Here is a 16,710-nt window from a genome sequence, read left to right on the forward strand (position 1 = left end):
ATATGTACTCAGCTTGAGCTCTATATCTAACGGAAGCAGTTTGCGTACATACACAAAGTGCCCGTTTTCTTTACACACGGTCAGATAGAAAGATAAACTTCTCCTTCACGTATTATTCTGATTTCCTGTTACTTGGATAATTGAGTTTAGCGTTACGGTTATATTTCTCTTGGATTGCGGGCTTTTGTAATGGACACTTATCTTATAGATACTATAAACAGTTTTTAAACACTGCCAGTCCGAAGGTTTTGTCCATTTTGAATTTAACAACCCTTATACAAACCCTTTTCCAAGCGAAAAACACATTTTATTTTCTTGATGTCATGAAATCGATATTGGTTATGATTAAATCTTTTCTATACGCTATATTACCGCCGTGGTGGTCTAGAGGTAAAGCGTTCTCCCCGCATGCGGAAGCTCGGGGTTCGAATCCCGGCCGCGACAGACCTAAGTCGTTAAAACAGGTAGTGACAGTTCCATCGCCAAAGTGTGAATGTCTTGGGTCCTCGGAGATGACCTTAAAAACGGATGTCCCGTGTCACATGTAACACAGTAGGTGTAGCACCCTCACTGCTCAAAGGCCGTAAGCGCCGAGCGTAGGCCTAAATTTGAAGCCCTTCACCGTTCTTGGTGACGTCTCCATATGAGTAAAATATTCTCCAGAGGGAGGTTAAACAAGATACAGTCAATCAATCTATATATACGCTATTTGCAAAGTCTGTAATACTACATGTAGTTCTACTAATGTTTGTCATTTTCAAAGTGAAAATAGTCCCGATCTACCATATACTTGCGTTATTTTTGCGTTAAACATTTTTTTGCCAATAAACATGCACTTATGTTGGGCATACAAACAAAACGATCTTTGGTTTTATCATCAATATGTCAATGGCTTGCTGCTTTATGGCAAGTTCATTTAGAGCATGGAACAATATTGGTTTGCTATGAGTGACTATGTGGATCTATTTTGTAGCTGTTTTAAGACGAAAAACAAAAGAAATTACATAAATTGTACGTTTGTACAGAGTAGTTTGAGGATAATTGGAAGGGGTCTGTCATTAAGCATGCAATAAATACCTGGTCACGAAGTTTGTCGACCTCCATTTCTAGACGGAACTGTTTCTTGTCGGACTGTTCCAGGAGCCGAGTAAGATGGCTGTTATCTTCTTCTACTTTCTGTCGTTTGTCGTCCAAAATGTCAAGTTCATCATGGAGTCTGACTGAAACCTCTTTTGCCATTCGTAACTCCTCCTCGATGCTCCTAATGTGTGCACGAGCATCTGCGTCCTCAAACTGATTTTGCAACAAATGAAGTTTCTCCTCATATGATTGACGATCAATTTCTACCTGTTCACTTCGTCTTTCAGCCTTACGTAGCTTGAATTGTAAAACGCGACAATTTTTTGCGGTCATTTCAAGTTCTCTTTGGAGTTCTCGGAACTCTTCGGCTTCCTGATCTCGAAAACTGTCATACATTTCTTCCATTTCTACCTTAAGGTCATTAATTTCTTGTTTAAGATCTTCATTTTCAGTCCTAATGTCTTCAATGTCATTTTCACTTTCCGATAATTTGACCTCCATATCTTCGATTTCAGTTTTATTAGCATCTGTCATGGCTTCTTGTTGCTCTTTTTGTTGTATCTTTACCTTATCAAGTAATGTCGAATTGTCTCCTTCAAGTTTGTTGCATCTGTTCTCCATAGATTGCAACGTGTCGTGCAAACTTTTAATAGCATTTTCGACTTCTGTTTTTTGTGTCTTTAAGCTACTTTCAACAACTTCTTTCTCTTTCAGTCCAGTTTTTAGGTTATCGTTTTCTTGTTCTAATGACTTGCATTTTATTTCCAGAACACTTAGTTGCTTTTTTACTGTTTCGAGGTCTGCATCAATCCTCCGCCCGGCTTCAGCAGAAGATTCATTGTCACCACTTTTGTCCTCGGACTGTCTTCTTCTATCCAAAGATCCAGACGATTTATCATTTTTATCAACTTTCTTTAATCCAGATTGGGTGAATCTACTGATTTTCTCATAAAGAGCAGACGACTCTTTCTCCTTACCATCCGTTGAGATGGTTCCTTTCTGGGTTGGCTCGGAAGTCGACTGATTTTTTATTCCCGATTTACATTGATCATTAGCAAGCGTTTTGGTAGCTGATTTCTCCTTCTTCTGGCGCTCCAAGCTATTAAATCGGCTCTCTTCCAAGTCAGATCCGAATGTTTTGGCGAATTGTCGAACTTTGCTCGTATCATCTGTCTTTGATTTGGGCGTGTTGTCTTCCTTAGTTAACGATGACGCGACTGGTGTCTTTACATTTTGTTCTTTCTTATCCTTATCAGTTTTGCTTTGAAATTTACTTGCTTTTTCTTCTACTTTATTTTTATTATCAGGCTTCGATAGCTGTTGTTTACAAGTTTGTTTGTTTTCCTCTCCAGATGGCCCTTTATCTTTTGATACTGATCTATTTTCATTTTGCTTCCATTTCGATAATGTGCTGGGCGCAGAGGCTACCTGTTTTTCATTATCTTTCGAACTTTCCGTTCGTTTGGTCTCCAACTTATTTTGGTAAACATTCTTTGGAGATGTAGAGGAGGAAATGTTTCCTTTAGATTTTAATTCCGCTGTCACCTTTGTTGGCGATAGAGGGGAATTAGTTTTGACATCTTTCACTTCTGGTGATTTGATTAATGAAGATCCTGGTTTCTTTAACGGACTAACTGGACTATAACCAATACTACTACTTGTATCTTTCTTGGAAATATCAACAGATAAATTCGGATTTTTGGATTTTGGTAATGTTTTTGGAGGCTCACCTTTCTTTTTGGATGTGTCCGTCTCAAATTTCTTTTTCTGCATATCATTAACTTTGTCATTCTCCAGCTTTTTGTCCTTTGTCGTCTTGCTGTCAACAGTTTCTTCGGAATTGGCCCCATGTTCATCTAGACCATGAAAACAGTTTCTACACATGTTCTTCCGCCATGCTTGAGGTTCAAAATTGGAGCACACTGGACATATCACTTCCTCTTTTGATTCCAAGGTTTCTTTTTTCCCCTCTACGTCTGTCATTTTGGCCAACAAAGTATCAGTTACTTAGTAAGTATGTTAAAGATGCGTCTGTATTTCTCAAAGCAATGCGTACGTAATTTATACTTCCCAAGATGGCGGATTTTTCACTCGTGTAGGGTTTAGATCATTTCGCAGTATTCTTATTTCGTATCCTCCTTTAACATGTGTTATCTTCATCTGTATGTGTATTTGCGCTCTACGTCATCGGATTTTGAGTTCCGATTTTCCAAATTCGGCTCTTGGGTGACGTAAACCCCAGTTAATGTAAACTGATCATGTGCCAGAATTTACAGCGAGTGTAAGAATGGGGGGCCGACGGGAGTATGTAATCAGAAATTCCTGGTTAGTGATTCCTGCTATTCGTCAAGACAATACGATTTACCAGGCTGTAGCCAACGCACAGTTTTACGTGGTGATCAATGAAATCTACACTACTCTTCTAATGAAGATACAATTATCTTAATTACCCACAGAGAATGTAGATGTATGTCATATCGTTCGATCGCATTCTAAAGCACCAGATTCATCAATGGGACAATAACACGTACATTCATCCAGTATATGTTTACTAAGAATCAAAATTTGATAAACTTCTATGCAAATATTTAAATAGAATTAACGAGAAAGATTTTCGTTTAGATGATATACACATCTGGAAACAGTTATCGCCGCAGAAATTACGCACGCCTCTATATTTAAAGCAGTATGCATGTATGTGCAGTGTAGCTTATTATTGCCTTTTTTCCTTCAAAAACACATAATAAAATAGTGAGCAGATGTAGAGTGATTACAAGTGAGAATAAATATGATCGTCAAAAAGTATATTTCTGGAGTTGACGAGATCTCCGAGTGCAGTCTTACTATGTATGCATTACGTGTACCTGTGTATTGTCTACTCCGTGGTAGAAAAATACCGTAGTAGTAATGTGTGATGTGTTCTTTCTAGAAACATACATCATGACACAGATGAATCGAATCGTAGCAGTCGTTCTAGAAAGGAATTGGGCTACTCGATGCATATTTCATTACATACAATGGGTGCTGTATGAATAGTGGAATTTACATTTCACCCAGAACAAATTTAGCTATTCTTATAAATGTACATTCCCAGAATTATAATGTTCAAAATCGAATGATAAATTAATGCATTGTAAACATTTTTGTATTTTGTTGTTTAGGAGATGCTGTTCTAAGTTTTAAAGAACTTGTGCCCAATCCTTTTGTCTTTATCATCTTGACAATAGAATATGTTCAATTCAATTCATAAATTACGCGGTTCATTTTCATTTTGAAATACTTTGCAACACGCCGGTGAAGATAATATGAATTAACACAAACTCATACTGTCAGATAGGGACACGAATTCACACAGGTAGGCCTCCAATGATTTCAAAGAATCAATTCATCTATATGTACATGAACAATGTGTATACTGATTAAGACAGCCTTGACACCACCCACCCCCCCCCCCTTTAATCATTCCTTTCTATCATACTTCCCATATGTACATGTGTCTTTTCCCTTCGCCACTACATATGATTTGCTACGTGTACCAGAAATGAGTAATTGAAATAAGATATTTTAATTAGCTGCAATGATTGACTTTTCTCAAACGAATGTGGTGTGAATTTATTTTCAATTACAAGTGATTTAATTTATTGAATACATTTTGCAATTGTTGGTAACTGCAGTTGTTTTCAATCACATACACTGTTTTTTGACTTTGTGTAATCCTTTTGATTTTTGTCAATAAAATTTGTTCAATTCAACATTCTTCTGTCGACAACACTTCAAGAAACTGCTGACCGGCGGGCGGTCAACAGAACAGTAGTTGAAGGAATTTGGGAAATATTTCTATTATATAGGGGGGCCTAACAGTCAAAATGACGTTTTGTTTTAAAATATAATGATTTTGTATTTGGAAAATATGAAGGTATGTGACAATGGCAGGATTGTGTGCAAAAATCTGGAAGCATGGGTTCTAGCACGCTGGTGGTATTTTTCGCAAAATATTTCGGGAAATTTTAAGGTGAAAAAGATACCTCACAGATGCTGCTCGAGTGATAGGACTTTTATAATATAATGAAAATTCATCAGCTTATTTCATAACCAGTATTCACACTCATTGCTTTCTTTAAATTCTCTATAACATCAGTAACATTAGACTCTTCACCTAAAATAGGTGGGTATATTGGGATGTAGGCTTTCTAACGCATATAACAATTATAGTTTTCCAATCCTCCCGATTATTTGTCGATCTCTAGCAGACGGACAGGCGTTAAGGTCGAGCTGGACCTACATGTACATATACGATACCCCTCCACATATATATGGGACCTACATGTACGCTAACCCGTCACTAAGTTGGACCTACGTGCGTGCTGATCAATCACAAGGCTAAACCTACATGCGTGCGAATCAATCACCAGAACAGACTTGCTTGTATGCTAATCAATCTCCAGGTTAGACTTACATGTGTTCTAATCAATCACCAGGTTAGGCCTTCATGTGTGCTAATCAATCACCAGGCTAAACCTACATGTGTGCAAATCAATCACCAGGTTAGACCTTCATGTGTGCTAATCAATATCCTAGGTAGACCTACACGTGTGCTAATCAATCTCCAAGCTAGACTTACAGGTGTGCTAATTAATCTCTTGGCTAGACCTATAGGTGTGCTAATCAATCACCAGGTTAGACCTACATGTGTGCGAATCAACTTCCTGGCTAGACCTACATAGATGTGTGCTAATCAATCTCCAAGCCAGACCTACACATGTGTTAATCAATCTCGAGCCCTAGGCTAGATCGACAAGTATACATTTCCCTTTTCTGAATTGAATCTCTATTTTATCTATGCCAAGCCTGTACCTACATGACTGAACGTTTACCCCTTACCAAACTGGAACTACACCTACGCTTACCACTCAGTTCGTCTGGTTGGACTACATTTACGCCTACCTATCCCCCAAGGCTTTACATCAATGTGCACATGTGTGCGTCCTTCCTTATGCTGGACAATACATGTACAATTACCCCTACGCAGGCTTAATTAACCTACATCTACGCTTACCTTTCATAAGAGCTACACACTACAATGCGATCACATTAAAACGTGTATAAAATGTATGAAAATTGAACTCTAAAATCCAGAGTTAAATTATTGAAAATTGATTTCATTGATTGATTCCATAATGTTTAACGTCCCACTCGAGAATGTTTCACTCACATGGAGACGTCACCATTGCCGATAAAGGGCTGTAAAATTTAGGCCTATGCTCGGCGCTTACGGCCTTTGAGCAGGGAGGGATCTTTATCGTGCCACATCTGCTGTGACACATGTTCAGGGCCTCGGTTTTTGCGGTCTCATCCGAAGGACCGCCCCATTTAAGCACCTCTTACGACAAGCAATGGGTAGAGAAGGACCAATTTTAACCCGGTGAAAATTACACACACACACACATACACACATGCAATATTGGTTTAAGACTCAAAGTGCAGGAGCATGCTAATTGACCAAATCCAGAATACGGTCGTTAACAAGGTTAAGTTGTTGTGGATGGTACAAGCCGCTTAACGCTGACCAAATGCGATAATATGAAAGATGACTGTAGTTTGGGAACAAAACTTAGAGATTGCCAATTGCTTGCGAATGACATTGCACATTATACAATTAGGATAATTACAATGCTAGGGGATAGCTGAGAGAGAGAGAGATCCAAGTAATGTTGACCCAATTGATACAAAAAAATCAATTATTGAAACTTACATTGAAATTAATTTATTAGTCCTATGGTCTGTTGTCACTGTCATTTGTCATCGAAAATTCTAATTTCGCTTCACCCTGGGTAAAATCCATCATAGGTATTGCTAACAATTTGATCATTATTATCATATGCATGTCAAGATGAATGTGAAGATGAATGACGTTTAGCAGAGTGCTACATGCAGTTTACGTTGATTTGCCGTTGCATCAATAACCAATCACATGTTACATGTAAGTAAGATATTTAGCAATAAACGAATTTGAGGTACAAAAACCTTAAATGCGGTCATATCGTACCCTCAAATAGACTTGAACACTGCGAATGATGGCAGCAAGCTCACATGTATTAATAGTCATGAAGACTGTGGCAATGGTCACTCACTAACATCCTTGATGTGAAAAAGTTGGCAATATAAGGATGACTCATGTGCTCATACGAGCTTGCCGTTACTTAATCTCTATCATTGTTATGAGATATTAGTTACTCTAAACACAAATAAATAAAGTGAGTAAAGAACTGTATACGATACGGGCTCTTTGTTGCCCATCAAAACTGACAGTCGCTCTATTGCTTTAAAAGTCCAAGAATTCCATTAAGATTCACCTGCTATTCTGAATGAAAAAGAGAAAATAACGAATAGCGATCAGTCTCATGGGTAGGGCAAATACGGACTCCTGGACGCACCGGAAGTGAGATCTAACCTCACGAACATCAACTGAGAAATCTATAGGCTTTTGAATTAATTGTCATAAACGATAAATTTCCAATATATGTTTACATTTATTTATACTTTATAAACCAGTTTTTTTTCTTCAAAAACACCTGTGCTAAATAAATATCAAGGTACCGGTAATAACAATTTTGACTTAAGTCTATTCTCAGTTTTTAAGGTCAGGTGCTTAAGGGCAGTAGGCATCCCCTACTGACCGTTCACACTCACCGTGAGCCCTATTTCTTCATAAGATAAATTAAACTGAGTAATTCTCAGTTAAAGTTAATATTTGTATAAAAAAAAGAAGGAAAAAAAAGAATGGCCTATATTCATACGCAGAACATGTTCTTGCGTATCGAATCGAATGAGTTGCTCAGATATTTAACACCATACCCTGGTGCTAGTGGAATATAGAATTTTAACATATTCGTTTAAGTGTTTGAAAATAAAATATATAGGATTTTTATTTCTATAAAGGAATTTTCATTCCCTTAGAAGAAAAAAGTTTCTGTACAAAGTCTTTCCATATCAAAATGTTGAAATCCCAAAGACATCTATTTTCTTTTTAGGAAACTAGGTGAATTCCCGCTCAAGCGCAGGAAATCACAATTGAATAATATTGCATAGAGACTTTTTTAATGCATGTTTGAATTCTTGCGCACATGAATTTGAATGTCAATAAAACTTGATTATTAGGAAGTCACTTGGAGCTCTGAATCAAATGTTCCTTGTGTAACATACATGATCTCTCTCCGTATTGAAAATTAAATAATGAACTTACGAATGCAACTGTACATGTAATCCGTTTGCCGATAGTTGACCAAAGACAAAATGAAAATAAACGGTCGTTCATAATTTGAGACTCAGTATTGCAAATGTGTTTATAATGGTACTTTTTGTCCAGTGCGACAATTTAAGGGCAAAATTATGAATACACGTCGTTTCTTCTCGTCAAACGCAATAATCATAAACATAATGCATTATATAAATGCAGGGGCGGATCCAGGATTTTTTTTAAGGGTGGGGGGTTGGGGCTACCATTAATTTTGGTTTTAAGAGGGGGGTGTCCATCCTTAAAATGTGTGACTATACTCTTTTTAAACAAAATTTTCGGACGGAAGAGGGGGGGGGGGGGAGTCTGACGCCCGAAACCCACTCTGGATCCGCCACTGGAATGACAAACAGAAAAACTCCTATATTGTAAGGAGTGGCCTGATTTCTTGGACATTGTTAGGTAGTGTACAACCTAATTTCGGTAAAATGTTTTAAGTTGTACGGCGCAAACTTCCAAGAACAGTCCCGGCCGATATCTGACATATTGGAGAGTTTTCGACTTATTACTTTCAAGATTTGTGTCTTCACAAAACATGTTCAATCAAAATATACATAATATATATTCATCAAAAACCAATCTTTTTAAATGGTGTTCTAGCCTAGGTCCACTCTTTCTCCCGACTTGATAGCAGAACAAAGTGAGATAATATAGGGTTATTGAACTTATATTGGTGAATATTGGCACGAGTGTGAAAATGCACGAGCTTGCGAGTGCATTTTGACAGCCAACGAGTACCAATATTCACCTATATAAGTTCAATAACCCTTTTATTATATAGCTACAGTATTTAGTTGTTATATTATATCCCTTTTCACTCAAAATACTCCAAAATAGACGAGAATTCATCAATATTGGCATCTAAGGTGAAGGTGTGCAATATCGGCATGCATTTCTTAACTGTTCAATATTCAACCCGTCATTAATGCATGAAGCAAAGTGATTTTGTGAATGGGGACATTATAATTTATGTACAGTAAAAATGACCATATTTCATATCTAATAAATGGATGGTGGAATATTTGTAATCATGGTATCATTTTGAAGGGTTCGTCAAATAAAAATAATAATCCACCATAGGAATTTTCAAAATTTTGTTTACTGCTTGATTTATTTCACTTAGAATTTAACATTGAAGTATATGGGAAAAGCATGTTTTATTACAATATTTTAAAAACAAATTATATATTCATACTAATCTCTTGGTAGAAAGTTGCATACACTTTCTTTTTATGAATTTATGAAATAAAATTAATCATTGACCTCACACATTTTTAGAAAATTAGATTTTTCTTATTTTTACAAAGGGCAGACAACTCTTCCAAAAAGTCTTAAGTGCAAAAAGGTCAGATTCTAATCATTTACCAGTCATGTGAATTTCATCTGCTTCATTTTCATCATTATTTAACAATAAACTTTTTTATTATATAGCTAATAAATAGTCTAATATAAAATCTGCGTAAAATCTAGAGAATGTTAGCGTTCAATATCCTGAGAATTTATTGAACGCTAACTTTGCATTGCGTAAATTGTATGCGCCCGAAACATTCCGAGTATGAGCGTTCAATATTGACGTTACCGTAACAACGTAAACAAGGCAAAATGGCAGACGACGGTCCTCCGAATTTGACAGAGCCGGTATTTAATATTTACTTAAGCAAAATGTTTTATTGTACATAAATTATGATGTCCCCATTTACAAAATCAGTTTGCTTCATGCATTAATGACGGGTTAAATATTGAACAGTTAGGAAATGCATGTTGTTATTGCACACTGCCAATATTGATGAATCCTCGTCTATTTTGGATAATTTAACAACTAAATACTTTAGCTATATAATAAAAGGGTTATTGAACTTATATAGATATACTTATATAGGCCCCTTCTGTCGAGTACGTCTAAACCGTGACTTGCGACGATGCATGTATATCATACTTTATGCAGTTAGATAGCTGAGTAAATGCTCCCATACTTATATAGATGTAAATCTTTCAACCAATCATTGTTTTATTTTCTTGCAATACAAAGAAGCAAAGCACTGAAAAGAATATTAATACAAATATTACAAAACAAAACAAAAGCACACATGCGTGAAAAAGTTACTAAAGAATAAAAATGAATTCCAGACCATACAGCCCATTATAGCTACATGTAACTGTATCAATGAAGAATATCTGTAGTACTTTGGAATTCTGATACGCTTCAAATAGCAGTTCAGGGTATGCAATACGATATGGTATATCTTCTTTCACACGTGTTTCAAATAGACTAAAGAGCATTTAATTTTAATTTTTAAAACAATCTTTCCATTGTGAAATACAAAAACGTAGAACTTTATTGATTTTCTGAAAATGAGCTAGCTATCCGGAGAAGAAAGATCTATGGTGTTATTTCAAAACCTACCATGAACTGATTGTGTAAACAACATTACTTTCAACCTAATTACGGTAAATATAATATCGTTGTATTTCCTCATTGTTTGATACTTACTTATGTAAACTATTTAGACATAAAGCTATACATGTATCTTCAAACTTTTCACAGGTTCTCGAAATGATTAGTAGCGCAATATTTCCTCATTAAGTGAAATAATTGATTTCATTATCCAATTTTGTTTATGGAATAGCAGTGACAAATCGTCAAGACGAGAATGGCATCCTCTTTTAATGTGGAGAAAATGAAAGAATTCTTGAAGTGTTCATTGTGTCAAAATACTTTCGATGACATCAAGCACAGTCCTCGATTTCTAGACTGTCTACATACATTCTGTGTACAGTGCTTAGAACAGAGATTTGTAGATGAGTCCATAGAGTGTCCAGCTTGTAATGCAAAGTACCAGGTAAACAGATCTGACGTTTCCAATTTACAAGTAGATCCACGAAGGGAAATATTTAAAAGATATGTTGAAGTCATTTCAGACCGACAGGAGATGTTGTGTGGAAATTGCAAATGTAACAATGTGGTGCTATTTTGCAAACAATGTTCTTACTTTCTTTGTAAGGAATGCGAGAAAGCCCACAATGTTTGGACTGATTTTCAAAAGCACTCAGCAATTGACATCGAAAATTTGAAAGGTGATGGGTCAGATCTTAACGTCTTTGCCAGATTCTCAAAATGTAAAGTAATAAATCATCGAAATTATGAGCAGAAATTTTACTGCACAAATGAGAGCTGTTGCAAGCCTATTTGTGCCGAATGTTGTCTCGCAGAACACCAGAGCCACGCTGTTATAAGTCTACAGGAACACATAAACTTGTGTCAAAGCCAACTAAAAGAGCAGTTAGAAATATTCGAGAAAAATGTCCACCAATATCAGAAAGAACGAATAGCACACACGGAGGAAGATGAAAAACTATCAAACTTGGAGTCCAAGTTATACAAGGAGATAGATGATGCATTTTACATATTCATTAAGCTGCTACAAGGAAGGCGGGAATACATAAAGGCCAATGTGAGAAAAATAGTGGAATCAAAGAAATCAGTTCTCCAGAATGCTATTGAGGAATGTGATAAAATTCGAAAATGTTACCTGCATATAAAGCATTTTGTGAGCACCATGAATAGTACAGGAGATCCTAGATGTCTAACTGACACCACCCCAATTGTCACTAGGAGGTTGATGACCTTGAATAAGTCTCAGTTGACTTTTCAATCTCCGAGCACTACCATTATTCAGTTTGATGCCGATATTTTCTTTAGTTCGATGAAAGCATTCATCAAAACTCTTGGAAACATAACAGAATTCTCAATTTCTTCAGAGTATTCTACAATGCAAATTCCAAAGAGGGTTTTTCAGAATGAAACTATTGATATATTCATTCAACTCAAAGATGTTTCAGGCACGCCTCTCTCCAACAAAATCAATGGAGTGACCTTAGATATCAATTACAATGACGACAAGAATACCAAGCTACCGATGGAATGGTTAGAAGACGGGAGGTATGTTGGAAAATGGAAACCTGGTGTCCCTGGACAGTATATCTTAAAAGTTCTGACACAGGAATTTGATTTAGACGTCAGTTCCGAAATTCTCATTGTGAAAGAGAGGACAGATCAAGTTTCACAGTCAGAAGATGACGAGCAATCAGAAGATGCAAATCCTAAAGAGTTCCATATTACAAAAACAGGTATCAGACATAATAGCAATTTCAATTTAAAATCAAATACGATATACAGTTTTCAATTACATCAGTGATTAAATTTGCACTGCTGCATGAGCAATGTACACGTACATGCAAATTCACCAAGAAATTTATATGCACCAATCAGAAAATCAGAATTATATATCCTCTAAATATTTGTTTAAGCGGTCATCCATAACATTTATATTTTCCTTTGCTAATACACTGTATATTATTTCTAAATAGTATTCAGTTATTACAAAACACTAGTTACATATAGTACTGAACCAGTGTCAATGATTGTGCACTGTATTGCGTGCAGTAGTTTATCATCCAGAAAAGTGTGTGACTAGAGAAGACTTTATTCACTGCTACTTTATTACATTCAAAGAAACCATTGAAATAGCAAATACTTAGAGAGACAAAAAAAAAAATGCAAGTCTGCAAATCACTTTATGGTATTATCCAAACACAGATTACCCTAACCACAAAAACTACATTGATATTTCTCTTTTTTTCCGGAAAAATGTATCTGTCTCAAAACGCTTTGTATTTCATTTTTTAGAATGATAAATATTTCAAGATTGGTCAACATTTTCATAAAGCAGGGGTACTTTTGATTACAACTTATCTGATAAAAACATTCACATACTGGAACTCTTCAATGTGCATTGTGTACAGGTTCCGTAAGAGATCACAGCTCTTTGTGAAATTTCAACGCCGTCTTGATACCTACAACTGTATTTATACTGCTTTCTTTCTAGAAGGGTGTTCAAACAAAGAAGAGAAACGGGGTAAAAATATGAAGATCGTCAGTATGCAGAAAGTTACACTACCAGCGAAACCAAAGGAACGGGGAACACATAAACCCACAACACAGTTAGAACCGATAACACAGTTAGAACCGGAGACACAGCTAGAACCGGGAACACAGTTAGAACCAGGAACACGGTTAGAACCGGGAACACAGTTAGAACCGGGAACACGGTTAGACCCGGAAACACAGTTAGAACCAGGAACACGGTTAGAACCGGAGACACAGCTAGAACCGGGAACACGGTTAGACCCGGAAACACAGTTAGAACCGGGAACACGGTTAGACCCGGTAACACAGTTAGAACCGGGAACACGGTTGAAGTATTCTAAGGAACTTGAAAGAGGACTTCGCCTCACAGACACAAATGTAGCAAATGGGAAAAAACTAGGACAAATAGGATGGAAACCTTTACCAAAAATTCAAGGTACACATTCTTCGAATGTAACATTCCTTTTTACAATGAAATTTTATAAACACTATGATTCAGTGAAATTACTTCCCTAAGAAAAGATCTATCTTACCGTATCTGAATCTGATTGTGAATGTGACCAAATTACTACAAAGGAACGGTTACCACACATGCCTAGAGACAACATGTATAAAACGAACATGTAATGCAAGCATATGGGTTGCTGTCACGTAATTCTATTTCAGTTTTCTATAATGAATTGTCATAATTATATATATATATTTCATCATTATCATATCAACAGGACCAGATTTAATCAATGCATGGGAAGCTGTTGGCCCAAAGAAACCTCTTCCTCCACTGGAATGGTTAAATCTTCCCTCGAGTCCTGAGGGAAAGGTTACTGAAAATACAGTAAGAAATAGCAGACCCAGTACCGCTACCGGTCTCATCCCACCTCGACAAGCACCTGCTGAAAAATCTCTGCCCGTTTTAAGACGGTCAAACTCTGATACGTTCCTCAAGTCTTTTGGACATCAAGACGCAATAAAATTACCTGTCACCAACAGAGAAGTTGTTCGCTTTCGTAAGAATTCTTCCTTTTTGATTATTGATAATGTTACGTTGAATTTCATGAAGTAATGTTTAGATATATTGATGTCAGTACGGCACGATTATCATCATGGTGCCCATGCACAAACGAATGTGTGCGCCACTTACAACTTCATTTCGTGGTACTCCAATTTCAAGGATTGAGTGGTTTACTTGATAACCATACTCCACAAATTCCAAACTACAACAAACACACAATCTATATGATGTCTCAATGTACGGAAACCATATCCACCACCTCCCATCTCGGTAACCTAGTGCTTAGGGCGCCCTCTGTGGGCTGGGAGACCTGGGTTCGATTCACGATCCCGGCGCCTCACGATTAACATACGACGTAGGTCCCCTGGGCCAAAACCTCGAGCGAGACGTTAAACAATATACAACCAACCTTGGCCAAGCGCCGGGTATTAGCAATGAAAATCACGGTTTATCGGATATGACCTTAAAAACGGAGGTTCCGTGTCACGATAAAAACCCTCACTGTTGCATCCCAAAGAGTCATCCATGGGTCAAAATGTGAGGGATTTCACATAAAACTGGTAAAGTCTCTGAATGAGTGAATAATTTTCGAATGGGACGTAAAACAACATAGCAATACCCCCCCCCCCCCCAATAAAAATCCCTGTAAAATCTTGACAATCCATGAAAATGCTACAACACGAATATGAAGTTTATATTATGAATCATTTTATTGAATCAGTTATTTAAGATAAGCTAATATATTTAAAAGTGTGATCAACTTTCATACGAATATTGTTGTTTTTTTCACAGGTCCTGCCGTTTTCTTTGATGTCACATCTTTGCACAGGGATAGGTGCATGTCTAATGATCACCGTGTTTTGAGTAACAAAGAAATGTGGGATATACCAAGGCATCTCTTGGCTGGAAAACATTTGAAAAATTACACTGGTTCCCTACTTGATTTAAAACTGAACAGAGACACAATTGTTTACTTCCATTTCCACGTAGAATACAAGATATTCAGGGACCTGAAATCTTCCAATTTAATTTTTGAAAGTGCCATCAGCAGTCGGCGACAGATTGACATTTCCGACAGTACGTTCTTTCGAAGTAGTGGTTGGTCTCTCCAACTCTGTCGCTGTATCGATTGTTATGATGTATGTCTTTTCTCCCATCACGATTCAACTTACGTTCACAAAAAAATATCTAGCGATAAAGCTGGCACTTCGCAGCTGTGTTCGTTTGGTCTTTGTATAAACGCTCAAAGAAGAATTATTCAACTCGTAGACATTAGTAGGAACCGGCTTTTGGGTACATTCATTGATGTCAACATTTCGGATGACGACGTGATTGCTTTCGGTGTTTACAATCCAAACCGTCTAGATGTGACCGTCACCTTGGAATCTGGTGGTGACATAAGGAAAATGCCATCTGGGATTCTAGATGTTGCGTAAAATGTGTAAATGAACGTAGCGGTCAAAGTCACTGTCACTTGCAAATACGTTTATGAAAAAATTATCATAGTACTAATTAGCATATGTGCATTTACCTTCCACGTCAAAACTTTTTAATGCATTGAAACGCCATAGCTGTCTTATGCGGTGTAATTTTTAAAATTGTATGTTTTCATAATTATATGCACATATATGATTTCATAATTATGTGGTTCATAATTTTATGTTGTGGTTTCATTGTATGTGTTGTTGATCAGTACCCGCATTGTTATTCTTGACATGATAAACGATAGAACACGATACACGCATGACAGGATAGGATACACGCACGATACGATAGGATACACGATAAACCTGATAAACGCAAAACCTGATAAACGATCTTTACGATAAACCCGATAAACGCAAAACACGATAAACGATCTTCACGATAAACGGAAAACTTGATAGAAATTTTGTAAATTTAGAAACAATTTAGACAGAACGAAATTTTGATACCTACAACATAATTGCATTATGTTGATAATAATATTGAAGGATTTCAATGTTCATTATATACCTAACACATATAATTTCTTTAATCCACGGTCGTACTTTCTTTTTAAAAAATTCTATTTATGTTTTTACGCCATCAAAGCTAAAATCAGAAAACTAAAATATACATGTATACGGTATTAAATTCATTATTTGATATTTATAAGAATTTTCTCAGCCAATGATTCTAAAACTTATATTGTCACCTAATGTTTAATATATAAATTATACAGAGAATTAACTAAATGTAATATAATGTAGTGATATAATGCTTCAGTAGCTCTCTTATTCTAATGTCTATTATTCTTGAATATGAAATGAAACCAAGTAATATTTTGTGTGTAGCGAGGAGGGGGTTATTTTGCATCAAGCTCTAAGTTCACCGCTCATTCAACAACTAGTTATTTTCATAACGACCGTTTTAAAA

At 36.4% G+C, this 16,710-nt stretch overlaps 2 protein-coding genes and 1 long non-coding RNA gene across 3 annotated transcripts in view; 2 read left to right on the plus strand and 1 right to left on the minus strand.

The window, feature by feature from the left end:
* The window catches only part of LOC125646843 (interaptin-like), a 49,535-nt gene extending 41,680 nt beyond the window's left edge, over positions 1-7,855 (minus strand). Inside the window, exon 1 of the mRNA XM_048873400.2 lies at positions 1,078-7,855. Coding sequence (XP_048729357.1) covers positions 1,078-3,063 — 1,986 coding nt within the window. The 5' untranslated portion in view covers positions 3,064-7,855. The remainder of the gene's footprint in view (positions 1-1,077) is intronic.
* Positions 7,856-10,921: 3,066 nt separating this feature from the next.
* On the plus strand, positions 10,922-13,900 carry LOC125647205 (tripartite motif-containing protein 45-like). The gene is made up of 3 exons (XM_056141916.1): positions 10,922-12,502; positions 13,261-13,737; positions 13,878-13,900. The coding sequence occupies exons 1-3, from the start codon at positions 11,026-11,028 to the stop codon at positions 13,898-13,900; spliced, it is 1,977 nt and encodes a 658-aa protein (XP_055997891.1). The 5' UTR covers positions 10,922-11,025.
* Positions 13,901-14,029: 129 nt separating this feature from the next.
* Positions 14,030-15,987, plus strand: LOC130046811 (uncharacterized). The gene is made up of 2 exons (XR_008795819.1): positions 14,030-14,308; positions 15,106-15,987. It is a non-coding gene; the product is annotated as an uncharacterized LOC130046811 (long non-coding RNA).
* Positions 15,988-16,710: the final 723 nt, after the last annotated feature.

Source organism: Ostrea edulis, chromosome 6 (genome assembly GCF_947568905.1).
Source record: "Ostrea edulis chromosome 6, xbOstEdul1.1, whole genome shotgun sequence".
Lineage (NCBI taxonomy): Eukaryota > Metazoa > Mollusca > Bivalvia > Ostreida > Ostreidae > Ostrea > Ostrea edulis.